At 35.6% G+C, this 16,308-nt stretch overlaps 1 protein-coding gene and 1 long non-coding RNA gene across 2 annotated transcripts; one reads left to right on the top strand and one right to left on the bottom strand.

Annotated features, from left to right (window-relative positions):
- Nucleotides 1-2,018: 2,018 nt before the first annotated feature.
- LOC107872867 (probable WRKY transcription factor 25) lies at nucleotides 2,019-5,021 on the bottom strand. The gene is given in 5 exon segments (NM_001325015.1): nucleotides 2,019-2,871; nucleotides 2,987-3,148; nucleotides 3,393-3,982; nucleotides 4,410-4,583; nucleotides 4,670-5,021. Coding segments are annotated over 5 exon segments (1,647 nt in total). The 5' UTR covers nucleotides 4,949-5,021; the 3' UTR covers nucleotides 2,019-2,429.
- An 877-nt stretch (nucleotides 5,022-5,898) lies between these two features.
- LOC124899756 lies at nucleotides 5,899-14,945 on the top strand. The gene is made up of 2 exons (XR_007057310.1): nucleotides 5,899-6,130; nucleotides 14,745-14,945. It is a non-coding gene; the product is annotated as an uncharacterized LOC124899756 (long non-coding RNA).
- Nucleotides 14,946-16,308: the final 1,363 nt, after the last annotated feature.

Raw genomic sequence — 16,308 nt, forward strand, 5'->3', positions numbered from 1 at the left:
GTCTTATGCTCTTTGATGGCCTTAGACCCGTAATGTCGTGCGCTACAAAACTTCTATTCAAAGTCCTGCTCAATTCCCTGGGGGGGGGGGGGGCAAAAAACATATCAGTGCAGGATCCAATTCATGATTGTGCTCTAGAATAACCGTTGTCACAACGCACAAACCATCAGTTATCAAATGACAGTTAACTCTAGCTTTGCAATCCACCCTTTTGCTTTGATTCCTAACTTTTGGTTTTTGGCACTTATCACACCCAAATGTCACATACTTTATTTGACCACCTAGTTTTTTGAAACTTTTCTTAACAATGCCAAAATCAGTCAATCGACTGTGTTCTTTGTAAAATGCAAAGGCGGATTGTACACTACTAAAAGACATACCTACAACAGGGCCTGAGGTATATTAGGCGTCGGTGTAGCCATCATCATGCATTGCGCCTTCATCTTCTTCAGCACCACCATCCTGATGATCATATTCTTCACTGTTGGAAACACTTAAATGTTCCTTTTTCCTCTTCATCTGATTGATGAGACCTATTCATCTCCTCATCGACCAAGTTTTGAAGGTCTTTGTTGTTATTGTCCAAATGTCGATCTGGACCATAACCATAGACACCATAAAATACTTCATCGTTTTCATTATCATTATGGAGCAAACTATCACTGTTCTCCAACCCCAAAACGTCATTTAATGTTACTCTTAAATGATTATTCTCATCATTATGGTCCATTCCGACACATTTAATGAGAAGGCTTAGAATCATTAATAAGAACGTAGAATGTAATAGTTAAGAGTAATCTAAAAGAGTAAAGTAAAGTTTTGTTCTTTGGTTAAAGTGTGTAATCTAAAGAGTAATGTAAAAGAGTATAAAGAAGTTGTGAATAAAAAAAAGAAATAAAGAAGTCAAAGGTGGTTTTACATTTTGGATGGAAAAATGAGCGATTTTGGAGCCTAAAGGACATGGACGTCTTTTTACACAATTTCAGTCAATCGAGTTATACTTCCTTAGAGTCATTTAGCAGTACCCTATTAAATATAGAGATTTGGAGTCTTATCTTGAAAATTTTCCAATTGTCAGAAAATAAAGGTCCTACAATTTTTGTGAACAACTTAGTAAAATTGAAGTTTAAGATTATGACAAAGAACTTAAGATAGATATTCAATACTACAATTATGTGAATTTGAATACACTCAGTTATGATACATCCTCTGTAACATCTCGTGTTATCTTAATTCTAACAATCAAAAATAATTTTGTCAATGAAATCATAAGACGTTGAAAGATGAGTTTCCGAAAACTGTTTGTGTCATTTGTAGGAATTAATGAAACTGTTGAGCCAAAAGATAAAAGTAAATTTAAAGATTTTTTGCCATACTTCAAATTTATTTCTGTACAAGTTAGTGGCGAAGAAAACTTGTCTCGTGTTGTTACTATGTAATTGCAATCCTTGGTACACGCTTAATCTGAATCCTGCTGCCCAAGATTGGTGATCTGCCTTATTAACATCTAGAATAACAGTTTCTAACAGTTATAAGAGTTGACGTTATCAATCAGAGTTGATGAGACAATCAGTAAAATTGCTGCCATTCAGAGTTGATGAGACAATCAGCCTCTATACAATGTGTACAGAATCAAACCAATCAAATATAAAATCAATAAAAAGGGACCGAGAACCAAAAGATACATGCATCAGGGGGGTTGAATCTAACAAAGTCTTCTTGCGCCGGCAGCTTGTAAATATCATGTGGAGGGAATAGCTGTCTCATAATTTGGCATCTAATCAACTAAGAATGGAGCTATCACAACTGTGTATTTTATGATCTTACTATGATTAAAAGAGAGAAGGGAAATTGCAGTAACCAATAAAGTTGTTGTCATATGACCAAGAAGTCACAGTTTCAAAACCTTCAAAACAGCCTTGAACACAAATACAAGATAAAGCTCCGTACAAAAGGCCCTTGTGGTACAGCCCTTTCCCCGACCCTGCTCTTGCTCTTTCACTATGATTAAAAGAAAATTTAAACGAACGAAAGGAAACTGCTAGAAAGACGTTTTGTTCTCAATTTTACCAAGCATCTTGAAAGACAACAATCTTCTTGAATACATAAAACTTGAAAATCTGATAGAAAGAATCAGTGTCATATAGTCATGAGTTGGGGCTTTTACATTCCTATCCTAAAGAATACACCCTCCGTAACAGTGGTAACTGAAATCAAAATTTCATGAACTTCTACACTGCATTTGATTGAATTTACAACAAACAACTTTCCTAGTTCAAAATGTACACACAAAAAAAATAAACAGTATGTGATCTATTAACAAATGAAATCAAAATGCTTCCTATCATATTCTTCATGCAAAAAACAAACAGTTAAAAGTTTCTTATTTCATAAACTTCGACTTGTGCTCCTTTCATTACCAAGATATCTCAGCAAAGCAATGACTCCATAAACATGTCATCTCGAGGTTCGTTCTTAGCTCTAGAAAACCCATTATTGTCCTGAAGTTGGTTTTCGTATGAATCCTCTGAATTGGCATATCCTGAGAAACCATAATTATTAGGCTTCTGCAACATCTCTAGCGTAAAGGGTGCTCGCATTTCAAACTGTTGTGGCCTTATACTTTGCATTGGAACTTGATAGTTGGACTGATGAGATGTCACGGAGGGTCTTATGGCCATGGCACTATTGTTGTTCGTAATGGTCGGGGCAATAGGTCGATTAATTGAGTGGTTTCCACTGCCCCTAGCTGCCGGAACGTCATGGTTGTGCTTCCCTTCATAGGTTGTTATCACTGACTTTATATCTTGTGATGCCCTTTCCACATGTTTTCTTACTGGACATCCTGGACTTGTGCATTTGTAGTAGCTCCTGTTACATAGTACCCCAATCAAGAAATAAGGTTCATTTTCGATTCCCAAATTATGGAACTTCCGAAATTATAAAAGACTGATCCAAAATCATAGATCAAAGATAAGATTTTTACCTGGGATTAGGATTTCCTTTCACTACTTTTTGACCATACTTCCTCCATCTATAACCATCATCTAGGATATCGATATCACTTGTAGTTTGAACTACAACTCTAGGTTCTCTAACTGTCCTACTCCCAAGTGCAGATAGACCTTCACTTTCGCTTTCTCTTTTCCTGAAAACAAATTCAACAAAGTTAAAATGTTAAACATTAGCCAAAAATTGGGTTCAAGATTACTAAGTATAGTGAGACCTCTCTATAAGAACCTTGTTTCTTGTGGAACAGACCTTTCATGTTATGTTATATTATATGTTCTCTATAACAGTATATCGCTACAGCAAGCAAAAAAAATATCGAAACAAAAGATGATGTTATAGAGAGGCTTGACTTGTACATGATATGTTATTGTTTCACTAACCATCTTTTCGAGTCTGGTTCCTCTTCATCAAGATCATCTCCTCTTGACCTGCTCTTTTGAGAAGTGTGCTCATGATCATCATCCCCAAATGAAATAGAAGAATTCTCAGGTGTTGCAACTGAATCGATTTGTCCTGTACCATTTGAACCATAGGATTGATGATCTGGGATTTCGTTGGTTTGTGTATTGTAAGATTGGATTGCAGATGAAGCTGTGGATGACGACGATCTTCTGGTAGCCTGAGGCTTTGGGTGGTTGTGATTACCCTTATACACAATCTCAGTAATTTGGCCATCTAATGATCTTTCAACCTTCTTCTTGGTGGGACAATTTGGGTATGTACACTTGTAGTAACTTCTTGGATTTTCACTACCTTTTACTTGTTTCTGCCCATATTTTCTCCAATTGTACCCATCATCTGATCTTTTCTGCTCCCTTATACTCTGGTTGTATCCGTTCCCGCTATTGCTATGATCATTATTCTGCATAAAACTCTGCATAGTGTTGAATTCAGATCTTCCATTAGCATTTTGATCGGATGATAGACCATCCTGCTTTGTGGGCTCTTGATAATTCCATGCTTGCTGCCCCTGATACACGAGAAGAAAATAGAGTCTCAGTCAATTAGCTTGCACACTTTAAAAGTCAAGTTAGAATTCAGAAACAGACACACAAAACACTCCCTCCCATCTTTTTTCCAGAAATAGTTATCTCAAATTATTTGCGGTTCAAGATAAAGTTCATTAATTTTCTCCATTTTACCCTTAATATAGTTTTTCTCGAAGACTACAAAGTCCTTGATTATGGGGTGTTGTTACTTCTTTAAGAAGTTGTTAATTTAGTTTATTGCTAGGTGTCTATTATGATTTTCTACTCAATTTTGTTTGATAATTGCATACTCATTAACAGTAATGACACACATAAGATTAAAGTAACCAAAGAAACCCTCTTAATTAATATCTCTGGCATGTAAAGCAAGATAAAACGACAACTAATTTGAGATGGAGGGAGTAGTACCAAAGAGACATGGCTAGTTTGGGATTGAGATATTGATGCAGCTGTCCCTACTTGTGTCTGGAAGGAAAAATCAGAGCAGTTTTTTTCTTCCTGTTTAACATCCTGATTGTTGCTGCTGCTCTTCCAATTAAAAGCCTGAGCTGGAAAACTCCCTGTTGTGGGAGACGGAAGAACCTGCAATAATCACAATTACAAAAGGACAACATAAGTAATCGAACAAAAAGAAAACAAAACAAGAGAGAGCTCGCTATAGTACATACGTTTGAAGATGACAAGAGAACAGGTGAGTCCAAGAGTTCAGTAGGACTTAAACCAGGAGGAATAGCAAAGTAAGAGGAAGGCGAAAAAGGAGGAGGAGATAAAGGAAGTGAAGGAGGTGGTAGAGACTTGAACTTAGGAACTCCAGAACCAGTTCTCTCAGCAATTCTATCACCAAGTCCTTTGGTAATAGGATAATCATCTGAAGAAGCAAGAAGGTCGGTGAAAGAAGTGGTCATGAATGAAGAAGAAGTGGGAAATGAGAAACTTGAAGCAGCCATTAGAGAGAAAGATAAAAGAAGAGAAATGGGATTTGGATATATAATATAGTTTTGACTTGGTTTTGTTTGGAGTGGGTGGGAAATTAAAAGCGAAAATGAACACGTATTCTACAAGCCATTGTTTTTTTTTCTTTTTCATTTTTTATTTGTTAGTTAGATATTTCAGAAACTTCCATGAAGCACAAAATTGCTTTGACCGTGGAAAATGTGATAAAAGATTGTTTGGGGACAAAGATATTTCCGATTATAATCTTCAGATTCAGATTATAACTTTGAAATTAATTTATCCTAATTCAGAAATGAGATGAAATAGTGTTATCTTCTTATTTTACTTTGTTCCCAAAAATGAATGTTTTAACTTTGAAATTAATTTATCCTAATTCAGAAATGAGATGAAATAGTGTTATCTTCTTATTTTACTTTGTTCCCAAAAATGAATGTTTTAACTTGCTGATTCAGTTTTGCAAACGAAGGGAGTCGCAAATGGAGGGAGTTCAATTATTTCTTTTTTCAAATCGACTATCCTTAGTAAGTATTAAATAATTACATAAAATAATAATAATTCAATTTCAAGTTTTAAAATATAATTAATATGATAAATTTAATAAAAATAATTTCAAATTAAATTTTTCTTCAAACTAATTATTTCTAACATTAAATAACTATATAAAATAATAATAGTCGAGTTTCAAGTTCTAAATTATAATTAATACAATTAATTTAATAAAAATAATTTCAAATTAAAATTTTCTTTCAAGGGCATGGCAAGTTAATTAGGCCAAGTAAAATAAATATCAATACCGTAAATAATTTTATGCTCTATTATATAAATTTATCATGTATAAATTTAATCTCAATCTTAATTGAGAAATATTTCATCTTATTCCAAGCATCCACTAATAATATTCATTTATTTATTTAAAGGAATGAGTCAAAATAGGTGGCTTTGACTAGTGATAAATACAGATACACAAATGGTACAAGAAAAGGGAGGCTGCTTGGTAATGCAATTACGCCAGACGCGTTATGTCGCTGTCCTAGTTGTGGGTTGTGGCAGTGGCACCCACTAATTGATTCACACACATTCAATCACGGGACTCTTTTATCCCACCAATTGTCAACTTGTCAACTCCCCTTTTGCCTGCTTTCTTCTCACGTTTTCATTTGGCTCTCTCTCTCTTGGTTAGTTGCTCTTGTTCTTCTTCCTCCTCCTCTTTACCTTCTACTTTACACTGTCGGGGAACATTATGTCATTCTGTATTATCGAATCCAAATGTTATAGTACTAAACTCCTCACTGTCATAGTTGGTGAAAATTTGAATCAAGTTTGTTCTTATTTGATTTTCTAAATAATACAATATCAATTTTTCTTTTACATTGGCTTATGTTTATGTTTCAATCATCTGTTCGTTTGATCATGTTTTCATCTATTATATGCCCTAATAGTTAATTAGGGTGTCTTACGGAGGAAAAATGTTTTCTAATTCTCTCTTTTTTTTGTTGGATAAAATTTTAGAAAAATATTTTTTATAAATAAAGTTTTTTAAAAAAAGGAAAATGATTTTGTTAAGGATAATGTTATGATTCGGACAGAATAAGCAAACCACAAGTAAAAAAAAAAAGAAAAATACATAGATTTATGTGAAAACCCTTGCGGGAAAAACTACGGATAGAGGCAGAAGATATTTCACTACAAAGGAAAGAGAGTACAATGTCGAGAAGGCTGAATTTTTTGAATATCCAAAACAACCCACTAAATGCACTTATATAATATGTGCATACAAATAAGTCCTAGGCCCAAAAACATAAAGGTTCATTTCGAGCCTGTCGGCCCGATCCCTACGCTGCCACTACAAACCCAATTGAAAATCACTAACATGGGTTGCACCGCGAAGCTTTTTGGGTCAGATCAACAAAATTCGAGTCATAACTCTAACAATCCCACTTTGACACGAATTCTAATTCAGAACTCAAATTTATTTCAAGACAAAATCTCTACTTCTTCCACAAAAGCCCCTAAGGGCACATCTTAACAGCTAACACTAACCAAATCCAAGCAATGCTCAAACTTGGCACTTGGTAGTGTCTTGGTCATCATATCAGTAGGATTATCATGAGTATTAATTTTGCTCACCATAATATCACCACGAGCAATATTTTCATGCACAAAATGATATCGAACATCGATGTGCTTTGCCCTCTCATTAAACATCTGATCTTTCGTAAGGAAGATAGCACTCTAACTATCACAAAAGACCGTAGTAATTTGTAAGTCTTTGCTAAGTTCACCAAACAAATCCCTCAACCAAGTAGCTTCCTTAAAAGCCTCTGTAATAGCCATATACTCTGCCTCAGTAGTTGACAAAGCAACTATAGTCTGTAAGGTAGCTTTCCAACTAATAGCACAACTACCAATGGTGAAAACATAGCCTATAAGGGATCTCCTTTTATCAAGATCTCCTACTAAATCAGAATCAACATACTCGATTACTCCATCTCTGCTTTACCCAAACTGCAAACAAACATCAGCAGATCCATACAAGTATCTGAAAATCCACTGAACTGTTTTTCAATGCTCTTTGCCAGGATTTGTCATGTATCTGCAAACTGCACTGACAACATAAGATAAATCTGATCGGGAACACACTATCGCATACATAAGAGACCCGACGGCACTAGAGCGAGACATATAGTCATGCTCATCATCTGTCTTTGAAGATAACATGGCCGAGAGTTTGCAGTGAGCTACCAATGGATTACTAATAGGTTTGGCATTTTGCATATTGAACCTGTGAAGCACTTTTTCAATATATCTTTTTTGACTCAAGTATAACTTACAATTCTTTCTATCCTTCAGAATCTCTATGCCAAGAATCTTCTTTGTTGCTCCTAGATCCTTCATATCAAACTCTTTACTGAGCTGGGCTTTGACTTTTATTATCTCTCTCATATTATTTGTTGCAATCAACATATCATCAACATACAAGAGAAGATACATGAATGAACCATTACTTACCTCCTTGAAGTAGACACAACTATCATAGCTGCTCCTCTGAAACATATGAGAGGTCATAAAAGAGTCAAACCTCTTATACCACTACCTAGGCAACTTCTTTAAGCCATAAAGAGACTTTTTTAGCAAGTATACATAGTCCTCCTTTCCTGAGACTACAAAGCCCTCTGGTTGCTGCATATAGATGTCCTCCTCAAGCTCTCCATGTAAGAATGTAGTTTTGACATCCAACTGCTCAAGCTCAAGATTATGCATGGCCACAATACCAAGTAATGCTCGAATTGAACTATTTTTTATAACTGGAGCAAACACATCTTTGAAGTCAATACCTGAAACCTGACTGTAACCTTTAGCAACTAGTCTGGCTTTGTACCAAGCATATTCAACTCCCGATGTTTCTTTTTTCTTTTTGAATACCTACTTACAACAAATAGCTATCTTATGTTTAGGTAATCTCACCAGATCCCATGTGTCATTCTTATGAAGTGATTCCATCTCCTCCTGCATAGCAATCATCCATCGGCCGGAATCATCACAACTAACTACCTCTGAGTAAGAAGAAGGATCTTTATCAGAATAAATACCTTCTGCTACACTCAATGCATAAGCAACCAAATCAGCTTCAGCATACTTCTGGGGAGGTCTAATATATCTTCTAGGCTTGTCTTTAGCAATAGAATATTGTGGCGCCACTGTTGGTGAAGAAAAATTAGTATCACTCTGTATCTCCAGGCTAGACTGAGAGGTAGGCACTGGTGTAGACTGTTCCAATCTGCAATTCAACATGGGTGCTTGACTTTTGCTGATTCATGTCACTAAGCTCATCTGAGGGCGAAGCACTAGATTCGGAGGAAGCCCGAAGCATGGCGGTTTCATCAAACACTACATCCCTGCTAATTATAACCTTTCTTCTTTCTGGACACCAAATAAACACTTGACAGATCTAGGCTCCAACTTTCCATTATCAATATAAGCATACGCAGGAAATCCAAATATCCTCAAATCAGAATAACTAGCAGGAGTACCAGACCATACCTCTTGTGGAGTCTTTTTATCAATCGCGACTAAGGGAGAGCGGTTAATAAGAAGACAAGCTGTGGAAGCAGCTTTGGCCCAAAAAGACTTGGGTAAACCGACATTAGAGAGCATACAATACACTTTTTCCATTATAGTCCTATTCATTCATTCAGTCACACCATTCTGTTGCGGAATATAACGAAATGTCAAGTGCCTCACAATTCCTTCTAACTTGTACAGAGCATTAAATTCATTAGAACAGAACTCTAAACCATTATCAGTCCGAAGGTGTTTTACCTGTTTCCTTGTTTGTTTTTCCATTATAATCTTCCACTCTTTGAAAGTAGGCAACACACCATTATTTTGCTTCAGGAAGAACACCCAAACTTTTATGGAATAGTCATGAATAATAGTCAACAAATAATTCGCACCTCCTCTAGAAGGTACTCTAGAAGGACCCCAGAGATCAGAATGAATATAATCAAGTGCGCCTTTAGTTGAGTGAATGCCTTTAGTGAATCTGACTCTCTTCTGCTTCCCAAAAACGTAATGCTTACAGAACTCCAATTTGGTAATACTCTGTCCATCAAGAAGCCCTCTTCTTCTTAGTTCAGCCATCCTATTTTCACTCATATGCCCCAGGCGCATATGCCAAAGTTTAGCAACATCACTTTTTGATAGAGAGGAGGTAGAAACTGTTGCATCACCAATAACTGTAGAGCCCTACAATACATTTAAATTTGCAGACTTTCTCTGTCCCTTCATCATAACAAGAGCATCTTTATTTACCTTTAAGACTCCATCTTCACCAATGTACCTATATCCATTCGAATCAAGGGTACTCAAGAAAATAAGATTTATCTTAAGGTCTGGGATACCACATATCACCAAGTGCCCTCACAACCCCATCAAACATCTTAATTCTAATTGTTCCAATACCAGCTATCTTGCAAGGTATGTTATTTCCCATCAACACAGCACATTTAGAGACTGCTTCATATGTTATAAACCAATCCCAATTGCGACACATATAAAATGTACAAGCTGAATCAAGAATCCAATCCTCACAGGGTTTGGAATTACCATTAGAAACAACCAAGAGTTCTCATTACTATCGCCATTTTTAATAAAATTAGCTTCACCGGACTTCTCTGGCTGGTTTCCCTTCTGTTTTGGAGCTTCTCTTTTCTCTTTATTCTATAACTTCCAATACTCGAATTTGATGTGGCCCTTCTTCTTGCAGTAATTATAGGTTTTGTTTCTGTTTCTAGATTTCGATCTGTTTCTATCATCACCCCCAGAGCTCCTCTCACGATTTCTTCCTCGAACAAGGAGACCATCTCCTTAAGTCTCCGACCCATTCACAAGATGCTTTATCTTCTCCTTAGAGAACAACACATCATAGACTTCATCTATGGTCAGGGTATCACGACTATATAAAATCGTATCCCTAAAGGTCGCGTATGATGTAGGCAACAAACATAACAGAATCAACCCTAAATCTTCCTCATCGAACTTAACCTCCAGAGTCTTTAAATCAAAGACGATTTCTTTAAAGACAGATTGGTGATCTTCTAAAGACGCACCCTCAGAAATACGATGGGAATAAAGTCGCTATTTGAGATGCAACTTACTTGTCATCCTCTTCGTCATAGACAGCGATTCTAATTTCAACCATAACGCAGTGGTAGTGGTCTCCCTCAAAACATCCTGTAGAATCTGATTGGATAAATAAAGGTGGATCTGAGATAGAGCCTTCTGATCCTTATGCCATTTGTCCTCATCTGTCCATGATGAGGGCATCTTATCAAACCCTAATAAAGCATCATCCAAATCCATCTGCGCGAGCATAGCCCATATCTTAACCTACCATAACAAAAATCTGGTGTTGCAATCCAACAGCGGAATATCCTACTTCATGATTGCCATCCCCGAGAAAATAATCAAACAGACTTTGATACCAGTTTATTATGATTTAGACAGAATAATCAAACCATAAGTAAAAGAAAATAAGAACAACACACAGATTTACGTGAAAACTCTTGCGGGAAAAACCATGGGCAAAGGCAGAGGAGATTTCACTATAATGGAAAGAGAGTACAATGTGGGGAAGGTTGAATTTTCTGAATACACAAAACAACCCACTAAATGCACTTATATAATATGTGCATACAAATAAGTCCTAGGCCCAAAAACATAAAGGTCCATATCGGGCCTGTCGGCCTGATCCCTACGCTACCACCACAGACCCTATTGAAAATCACCAACATGAGTTCCACCGCGAAACTTTCTGGGCTGGATCAACAAAATTCGGGTCACAACTCTAATAGTTAACATATTGACATTTGTAAGTATACTCTATACTTCCACCACCCAACGCTCCCATTTCTTACCATTTACCCATACCATCCCGAGGCCCCACACCCCACCTCTCTCACCTTTATAGTATTTTGCTAAATTACATATGCACTCTCTTGAAATAATATTTTTTATTTACTTATCAAATATTAAAAAATAAGTATAAATAGACTTATTTTTCAAAAAAACATTTTCTAGAAAATATTCGTATCCAACACACCCTTAATGAGAGTTAACGTGACTGGGACTTGAAAGTCTATGAATCCTATTCAATTTGCATCAAAACAATGACATTTTTCTTTAACCTAATATGAACACAGGAAGTTCCTCTACATATTTCAGTCGGAGACATTTTTATTTCAATCTGGTGAATTTTAAAAAATGGAGCAAGTCAAAGATGGGGTCTATAAGACTGTAGAGTCCTCTTTTAAACTATTGTTTCAATTAAATCTTTTTATGCTTAATATATTCGAATTTTAGAGACTATAGTAATCTAATTGTTATCCATGAGGCTAATTCATTTCTTTAGCATAAGTCAATTTTAACTAAATGTGAACAAGTCAAAGAAGCATGCACATAAAATTTCATTGGACAACGTCATGCTCTCTAATATATAGATATTCTATTTATTTATTTTAATTATTGCAATACCCCGATCGTTCCTTAAGCATAAATCCATCTTTTGAGTGAATATGGATGACTTCCAAAGTGATTGATGTTTATTTCATGATGTATTTCCCTAATTTTGACTTTCTATCATGTGGAGAATTGAATAAGCTTTCCGTCGATACTAATTTCATCTAAATTAGAGGTCGGAGCAAGAAGTTATGACTATCTAAAGTCCCAGTCGTGAAACATCGTTATTTAGACCCTCAGCGTATCGCGGAGAAGAGTAATATCTCAACTGTCATTTTCCAGTAAGCCTCTGCGATACTAAAGCATCGCACCAAGGCTCAATATCAGAATTGTCAAATTCCAGTGCACCAATGCGATTTCACCGCGTTGCGGTGCCCTTCCAGGTCACAACCAAGGTAGCAACACGATTTCACCGCGTTGCGCCACTGAGAAGTTTCCCAATTTTCCAAATCCTGTGAAGGACCGTGATCATGGTGCATCATGCCAGGGCCAAAAATCAGGCTCCAGTTTTAAAATTTTGCTCGAGGGCATTTTGGTTTTTCCGTCCAATTTGGCCCTCTATATATAGATTCAAGTAGAGAAGAGAAATCCATTCTTCTCCATTTCTCTTCCAAGAAATATCTAGAACTGGGGTTTCTCTATTCCAAATCTAAATCAAATCTTCTCTAAGAAATTCAAGAATTTTTCCATAGATTCCACCAAGTTGTTCAAGATTCAAGATATCTAAGTTAAAGACATCAAGAAACTTAGCTCAAAAGTGTAAGGAAGTGTTTCAATCAGGCTTGTTCATCTCAAAATCATAATCCAAGGTATGTGGGGTTTGAACAAGGACACTTCTTTCATTTTTGTGCCCAAAGATTTAATTTCTACTATTGAATTTCATGATTTTCCAAAGTGGGTTTACACTCAAATTATTTTATCAATGATTTATGAGAATTGAGCTATTCAAGATGGATATATATGACTATTTCATTATTTTATTTCTTAAATTGAGAATTTATGCCATGAGTTGTATATTGTTATCATGAGATGATGATTTCTAAGGAATTTAAGATAAGTGTCATGATTTATGCTTTTCCATGAGAAGTTTGATTATTGAATATATATTGATATTGAGCTTAAGAGTCAAGAATGAGTTCTACGATGTTTTCTTGAAGCCTTGATACTTGATATGATTTAATAAGCAAGTGACTTGATGTCGAGAAAGATTGTTTTGAGTTTGAGTCAAGTTAGGAATCCACAAACTGATTACGATTTACAAATGAGAAATATTTATATTTTGGTCTTCATGATAGGCCCTTGAGTTGATTGAGGTGGATTTCCTAACGTGTTCTGAGCTAAGTCTGGGAGGAGTATTTAGCACCGAGCGGAAAGTATGGGTTCAGTGCATCCTACTTCCCAGAACTACGTGCCACCGTAAGATTGAAATTTGAGGGCCAAAGAGCCAAATTTGTGATCAAAGAGATGAGTTTGAGGTTATACTCCCTGGAAAGAGTATAACGCTCCCACCAATGTGGGGTTCCTTCCTTAGGAGGGCAAAATGTTGGACTCCATATAGCTCACATGGTTTATATCGGTTATAAGAAACTCCCAACTCCATAATAGTCCAGGTTTCATGAGTCACCGAGTCACTCTAAGTCACAAGTCAAAGAGTTTGAGTTGAGTCCAATGATTTATGAGATTTATGAAGCATGTGTTATTATTGATGATTTATGGAAAATATATTTCAAGTAATTCAAGCGAAGACAGTCATTATTGTCAGCTTGCATGATTTTCTTACACATTTATGATATTATTTATAATGTTGCATACACCCCCATATACTCAGTACATTCCTAAGTATTGATTCCCCATACTCTTCTGTGTGCTACATTTCTCTATGATGTAGGTTCAGGTGCTCAGTCTCAGCAGTGACAGTGATCTTTGAGTACTTTTATTTACACTTCTACAGTTGAAAAGTACTCATGGTTCGAGGACTTATGTCCCTGAGTTTATTTGTTAAGCAGATGATTATATCTTTTTAGTTCAGTGTGGGTCAGTTGGGGGTCTGTCCCAATGATTCTTTAGTCTTGATTAGTAGAGGATTTGTTAGACTAGAGTATCAGTATGTACAGAATATCAGTATTTTGATTGTACAGGCCATCATATCTTTGCTTTCGAGTATATCCATGATATGATATCCTTTCTTATTTTTCCATGACTACCATCAAAGTGAGTTCAAAAAGGGATGATAGGCTTAGAGGGTTAGCTTGAGGCCACGTGTGGCCTTAAGTACCGTGTTACGTCTCGGGATAGGTTCTTGGGGCGTTACAATTGTTTACACTTCTTAAATGGAAATCAGTTAGAACTTGGAAGCTAAGTTTCTTTCTACAAGGTATTCTTCTTTCAGCAAATATATTTAAATAGTAGAGGCAAACATAAAAGATTTTAATTAGTATGACAAGTGAGCTTTGTTCAAGTGGTTGAACATCTATACTGTCAAGATATAGGTTAACGGTTCAAGGAACACTATTGATTCTCCTACGGGTCGGGTGGGGAAAAAAGAGTTTGATTATTACAGGTCACTGGGTTAAACCAATGCAGCAGGAATTTACACTTTCGTACTTTCGAGTTGTGTTTTTTCAAAGACAAATATAGCAAAGTTAATTTTTTGCATTGGTGCAGAGCATTAACCAATTCTTCATAGCCATGAACCAAGAAGATCATCGACACATATTGTGATATTTGTGTATTGTATGATGCACTGACATCTTCTTGGTTGATATTTTGCAGAACAACATGGTTTTGGCCTACTTATTTCAGAGGAAGAGAGCTGGATTTTTCCAAGTCATGATCACTTTTTTTTAACTAGCAACTATGGATATAGTTTTGGCACTTCTAGAGCTAACAACTATGAACTTTGTTCTTCTGTAGAGCATCCAGTTTTGTGCTTGAATCTATATACTTTTATTTTACAAAAGTGTTATTATTTTACCTAGAGGGGATATACTAGTTTAAAAATTTGGTCGTATAGAGAGAATGGAGTGATCAATAGAATTTGCAATACAGGTGATGCTTTCAGAAGAAGAAAAAAATGAAAGAAACTCTTTAAAGTTTACACTTAGACATATATTGACTTTATGTATTTGTGCACCCACTTTATTTTGATCAGGTTTTTGCTAGATTGGATATGCTAAGAACTAGCATATCTTTTACCTTCTTAATATCTCATACTCCTATGGTGTGTTCTAATTACATCCCAAATGTTCTTCTGCAACTATAGTACAATGGATCACTACAAGAAATTAGGTTTTGGTGGAGCCAAAAGTCGCCACTAAAGAACTAAAAGTCGCCACTAAAGCTTTTTGGCAGCGACAATTATGATGTTGGTAGTATCTTCGTAACTAAATGTTATTTGCGACAACAAAGCTGCATTGCCACAATAAAAGGTATTGGTGACAGTTTACCGCCACAAAAGGTAGACAAATACACTGTGAAATGTATTTTAACAAAACACATATGGGTTAGATTGCCACCGATATACTAGCATTAGCAGCGAGTTTGACGCTTCAAAATTACCATCAGCCACTTGTTTCTCGCCACAAAAACCTTTTGATTAGTAGAGAATTTTGTCGCCGAAAAATAGGTATCAATAGTGACCACATATTTTTCATCACTAAAATCTATATATTAGTAGCAATCTATGTCACTCCTATACCTTTAAATATTAGTGGCGACACTACTATCTTGTTGCTAAAAAAAATTATAATAGCAAAATCCATCACCACAAATCGACTAAATCATTGTGCTCAAATAAAAATATTGTTTTCATTAACCATAGAATTGAATTTATTCAGTACAAATATTAGACAAAATTGACAACAAATTTTTAGAACTAAATATAATATTAACTATTAAAAGCATCCAATAGTATATTAATAATGATATAGTACTTTAGTTTTATCATATCCATACATATGATCAAAAATCAGACATGCATTCTACGTCTTTATACTCCTCCTTGGTCAACCCATTATTTAAGAACGACTCTGCCATCAAATCACACCAAATTACTTTATGATTCTAGAAAAAAAAGTGCATATATATGAGCAATCTGTTATTGTGGAGTAGAGGTCTAGCTGTAATTTTTTGAGATGATAGATGCAACATTTTAGTTGTAAAGGCTACCTGTAATATATTGGGTTTGTAATAGGGTTTGTAATGAAAACCAGTTATGCATTTATCTATTTTAAACTATAATCAAGTAAATCTGTAGTCAAAATTATCATCAAAACTATAAAAAGGACTCCATATCTTAGCTAAGGATCAAAAGATCAAATCTTGATTTAAAAACTAA

Source organism: Capsicum annuum, chromosome 6, assembly GCF_002878395.1.
Source record: "Capsicum annuum cultivar UCD-10X-F1 chromosome 6, UCD10Xv1.1, whole genome shotgun sequence".
In the NCBI taxonomy this organism is placed as follows: domain Eukaryota; kingdom Viridiplantae; phylum Streptophyta; class Magnoliopsida; order Solanales; family Solanaceae; genus Capsicum; species Capsicum annuum.